General features: G+C 34.8%; 1 protein-coding gene across 1 annotated transcript; it reads right to left on the bottom strand.

Moving 5' to 3' along the window:
• Nucleotides 1-1,143: 1,143 nt before the first annotated feature.
• Nucleotides 1,144-5,567, bottom strand: LOC138909975 (uncharacterized). The gene is made up of 3 exons (XM_070201192.1): nucleotides 5,319-5,567; nucleotides 4,877-5,160; nucleotides 1,144-1,330 (listed from the first exon to the last, which is right to left on the bottom strand). Exons 1-3 carry the CDS (start codon nucleotides 5,565-5,567, stop codon nucleotides 1,144-1,146), a joined length of 720 nt encoding a protein of 239 aa, XP_070057293.1.

The following is a 5,567-nucleotide window of genomic DNA, read 5'->3' as shown; positions in this document are numbered from 1 at the left end:
AAATAATAATACGGACCTATCGGAATCGTCAAAATACCGATCCGGGGTCATTTATATAAAATGTTAACCGTGGCCAACTCAAGTAATATTTTTAAGCCAAAAATCATATTTTCTTCAAAATTTTACGTAAAACCTTTTGAAAAAATGACACGGACCACGCACGCAAATAAAAAAATATCAAACGGAGCTAATGGAGGTCTCGAAATACGAAAATAAGGGCTAATACTCAAAATGACCTATCAGGTCGTCACGAATATAGTATTTAAAATATTTTAAAATATTACAAAATATTGATAACCCACAAAGGCTGAGTAGAGAATTATGAGCAAAAATTGAGTATCGACAATAACATACATCGATCTTCTTAATGGCCTTTAAACACTTTAAAATTTTTTAGGATTTTACATATACATAGATTATACAATGATTATATGCGTTTTTACAGATTATATATGGATTATACATCTGTCAGATATTTAGGTTAATTCTTCCTTCTTTAAAAAAATCCAACAATATATAATCTTATTTAAAGTCAATGTCCTAGCTTTTTGAGACGTAAAGTTATTAAAACAAATTAATTATAACAACTTCTTCAAATAATTCTTTTCCAATCTTGGTAATATATCTAATTTTTTAGTCTTTTTTGATACATTGTTGATCTTAGATAAGAATTTATTAATTTTAATTTTAAAATATTTTTTTCCACTAAAGTAAATGTTACAAAAATTGTTAACATTATTCTGTATGCAATATATAGGCATTTGAAAAAGAATCAAATCTTTTTTTCAAGAAAACTTATACTTTATTTTTTTAAATAATGTCTCTATTACAAAATATTAACATATACGAATTTTAACTATTACTAAGAAATTTGGGGCCCAACAATTATGGGGCCTAAAGCAACTGCTTTAGCTACTTTACCCGCCCCTGAAAGAAATAAACAGTAAAACATATGTAAACAATAAATTTGCGTCAGGAAAATAATCCAGACTAAAAAATATTACAACAATCGTAGTATTTTATTTCAAATAATTGAGTGTTACAATCTCTATGAATCCTCTGATTCTTCTTTTCAATAGTAAATAAAAGAGTCTTTGAGCTTAGTCTTGAATTTTAATTTATTTTAATCCAAGTGCTTGAGGCCTAATCTTGATCTTGATGTATTTTTAATCCAAGGGCTTGCAACTTGTTCTTGAATCTTCGCCTTGATCTTTTAATCCTTAGAACACTTGAATGCTTGTAGCTTTTAGAGAAATCTGCAGCGTTTGATCCACGAGCTCCCTCTTGCTTCTTGTTATATCTTCTGGTCATTTCTGAGTTATAAAGACCCCTATTTATAGTTGTGGGAGGGAAGAGTTATGATAAGAACAAACTCTTTCCGACCAATCAAATTGAAGTGTGACAAGGCCGCATTTGATTGGGTAGAACATGTCACTTGCACACGTGACACGATTTCATTGGCCTTTTAATGTGATTTGGCATGCCTTGTCATTTTGACACGTAGCATGATCCTATTGGCTTTTCCATTTGATTTGGCGTGCCACGTCATTTGACACGTGGCACCAAACTGGGCCTCCAGGAAGATGGCATATTAGGTCTAATGAAGTTGGCTTATCATTTGTAGCCCAACTAAATGGACTAACCCAATGGATTAAGACTTATTTATTTAATCCATATATATTGGACTTATACAATTAATTCAATTATATTAGCCCATAATATTTGTTTGGACCAATATATCTTGAATTTAAAATATAGACCAAATTATTTTATCGATTTAAATTCGATAAAATTTAAATGCTTATAAATGCCCCCTACTTCAAAATTTGTCAAGACATTAACTTTGTTAATTTCGTAGGCTAGACTTGAAGTATCCGTAAATTAATACACTGCTAACAGATTCTAAGCTTCAACTACTTAAAGCTTGCACTAGTCCTATATGTTTGGATAAAGGAAGCCACGTAAATTCAATTGAATTTGCATTTGGATTGTCAAATGGAAATTGAGTTTGGATTGCATTTGGATTGGCTTACACGTTGGCAACAAATTGGTAAGAACTCCAATTGACATCTTATTGTCTTACAAGGATTCCATCCCACGCCAACTCTAATTAGAGTAACTGTCACCACCTCAACAGTCCAAGTCCTTTTCAAAGACCAATTGCCGCAACGTCCCACATCGAGAAATCTCTATTTGACAGCCACCTTTGTTATCTATAAATACAATACATCTTTCATTCCGTTAGTACCAATTTCAATACAAATTTCACCGTTTGCAAATTGGTTGGATCTACTTTTAACGACTTGGAAGCATTGCCGCGAAAGTAATTTCTTCTTCTTTTCTTGTGCTTTTTTCTTTATTTTACTCTATTGTCTCTTTTTTCTTTTTAGAAGTAACTGCGTAAAACTATAAAGTCCTTTATAAGTTCAAGGCGAAAACCTTTAAAAATTCACGATGAAAACCTTTGAAATTTACTGCGAAAATCCATAAAAGTTTGCGATAAAGACCTTTAAAATTTGTGGCGACTCATGGTCGAGATCTCTAAAAGTTCACGATGAAGACCTTTAAAAGTTTGCAGTGAAGACCTTTAAAATTCGTAGTGAAGATCCATAAAAGTTGGCGCAAAGATCCTTAAAAACTCGTGGTCAGGATTTTTAAACGTTCACAGTGAGGACCCTTTGGAGTTCGTGTAGAAGACCTTTAAAAACACGCGATGAAGACCTTTAAAAATTCGTGATGAAGACCCTTAAAAGCTCGTGGTAGAAATCTTTAAAAATCAGCAGCGAGGACCCTCTAAAGCTCGCCACGAACACTCTTAAAAGTTCGCAGCATACGTCTTTTAAAAGTTCGGAACAAAAACCTTAAAAATCCGAATAACTTTAAAAGTTTGAGACGAACACCTTTAAAAGTTCATAACAAAAACCTTAAAAATTCGGATGCCTTTAAAAGTTCGAAACGAACACCTTTAAAAGTTTGCAACGAAAACCTTTAAAAAAAACACCTTCAAAATTGTCCCGGACAATATTTTAAACCAACTTTTGCACCACGCTGGCAATTTCAGATTTGCGCAGTCTCACTAAAATAATTCATATCTTAGTGTATGAACCTTGAAATTATGAACCGCTTGATTTTATGGAAAATAGACTTCGAGATCTAGGACATATCTAAGATTCGGAATCAAACATTTTGAGAATCATCCCAGATATTATTTTGAACCTAACTTTAGATTCCGATACGTTGATAGTTTTAGATTTGCACAATTTCACCAAACAATTTATATCTTGGTGTGAAAATGTCAAAATCATGAACCGCTTAATTTTATGAAAAATATACTTCGAGATCTAGGACATATCCAAGATTCGAAATCAAACAATTTGCGAATCGTCCCAGATATTATTTTGAATCTAACTTTAGATTCTACACGTTGATAGTTTCAGATTTGCGTGACTTCACCAAAATATTTATATCTTGGTGTAAAAATGTCAAAATCATAAACCGCTTAGTTTTATGGAAAATAGACTTTGATATCTAGGACATATCCGAAATTCGGAATCAAACAATTTGAGAATAGTCCCAGATATTATTTTGAATCTAACTTTAGATTCCGACACGTTGATAGTTTCAGATTTGCGCGACTTCACCGGAGCTTTTATATCTTGATGTAGGCACGTCTAAATCATGAACCGTTTGATTTTATGAAAACTAGACTTCAAGATATAAAACATCATCAAAATGTAGGATTTAATACCTTAAGGATAGCTTCAGCTAATATTTCAAAGTCAACATCAGATTTTGATATACCGCCAGTTTCGAATTGGCGCGACTTCGCCAAAACTTATATGATTTGGTATGGAAGCCTCGAAATCACGAGACGTTTTTCTTGCTATCAATAAAAATTCAAGATCTCCATTCTCACCAAACATCTTGGATTCAAGTCTCACTGAATTTGAAACATTCTGCCAAGGAATCTTTCTTCTTATATTTGTGTTCCTTTTTGACGCCTCTCTTCTCTCCCCCCCCCCCCCTTATTTTTGGCAGTGAGCGAATATGAAGTCCAACAAATTTGAAAGTTATGCTAACATAAATACATAGCGAATCCCCATACTTTAATGCAAATACTTTGTAGCCTCCTAAAAGACTATAATTAGTTCATTGAAGACACAAATTTACCATAGAAGCTTGCCCCTTTTTGTCAAATGGGATCCAAAGTTTAATAGAAGAATGGTATCTCAGCTCGATTTTCAAGTGCTGATTAAATGGATTACATTCCATCGTACTTCATTCGAACAAAGATTGGGGCACTATGTATATTTTGAACTCATACGACTAAACTCAGAATGAAACTCTAAGTTGCCTACGTACCTCGGTGAAGAAGATCAAGTCATACCGTAGTTCAGAACGGGTGATTTTTTTTATTTTTTTTATTTTTTTATTTTTTTATTTTTTTATGTCCTTACTTTTGCCTAGGCCGCCTCTTTCGAGGTTTTCAACCTAGCGGACTCTTTTTTTTTGGTGGGTCGTACACAGTTTAGACTCATGCGGGCCAGGAGTGTAGGAACGTGCAGTTTAAGCTCATGCATCAATGAGCGTTGCAACTTCAAGGATAATACTTCTTCAAAAACTTGCCATTGATAGGCCGATTCTCATGCCATATGCATCAATCAACTTGTAAGCCCCACTTGAGTAAGCTTCTTGTACGACATATGGCCCATCCCATTTTGAAGTGAACTTCCCTACAGGTTTATGGGATGTAATTATGGGTCTTCCTACGGCAAGGACTTGATCTCCTACTTGAAAGGATCTCGAGAGAACTCTTTTATTGAAGGCACGAGACAATCGAGCTTGATAACATTCAAGACTCTGTTGAGCTTCCAACCTTTTCTCATCAAGAGCCTCCAACTCTACTAATCGAAGTCGAGCATTTTCTTCATCAGTGATCCTTTCTTGGATAGCTAATCGTAATGAAGGTATTTGAGCTCGTGGTAAGACGACTTCGACTCCATAAACGAGTGCATAAGGGGTCGCTTGTGTTGGCGTGCGGTGAGTTGTCCTATATGCCCACAGAGCTTCTTCCATACAGTCATGCCAATCTCGTTTGGATTTGGAGATAACTTTTTTAATAAGTTGCATAGAGTCTTGTTGAATGCCTCGGCTAGACCACTGGCGACAACATTGTACATAGAAGAGTTACATTGCTTGAAGCCAAAGAGTTCACAAATATTGTTCATCAACCTATTGTCGAACGGCTTGCCATTATCCATTATTATGTAACGAGGAATGCCAAAGCAACAGATAATATTTACTCAGATGAAACTTGCCACATTTTCCTTCTTTACTTCCTTAAGAGCAACAACTTCAGCCCATTTTGAGAAGTAGTAAGTTGCAGCCAAGATGTATAGGTGCCCACCAGAGGATTTTGGCAGTGGTCCAACAACCTCCAATCCCCAAGCGTCAAACGGCAAGGATACAACAGTCGGGTGCACCACTTCAGGAGGTTGATGTAATAAATTCGCATGGAATTGACAAGCCTTGCATCTTCGAGTGTAGTCCAAGCAATCTTTTACCAT

This window comes from Nicotiana tomentosiformis, chromosome 4, assembly GCF_000390325.3.
Source record: "Nicotiana tomentosiformis chromosome 4, ASM39032v3, whole genome shotgun sequence".
Lineage (NCBI taxonomy): Eukaryota > Viridiplantae > Streptophyta > Magnoliopsida > Solanales > Solanaceae > Nicotiana > Nicotiana tomentosiformis.
This window is presented reverse-complemented; position numbering and strand designations above follow the sequence as displayed.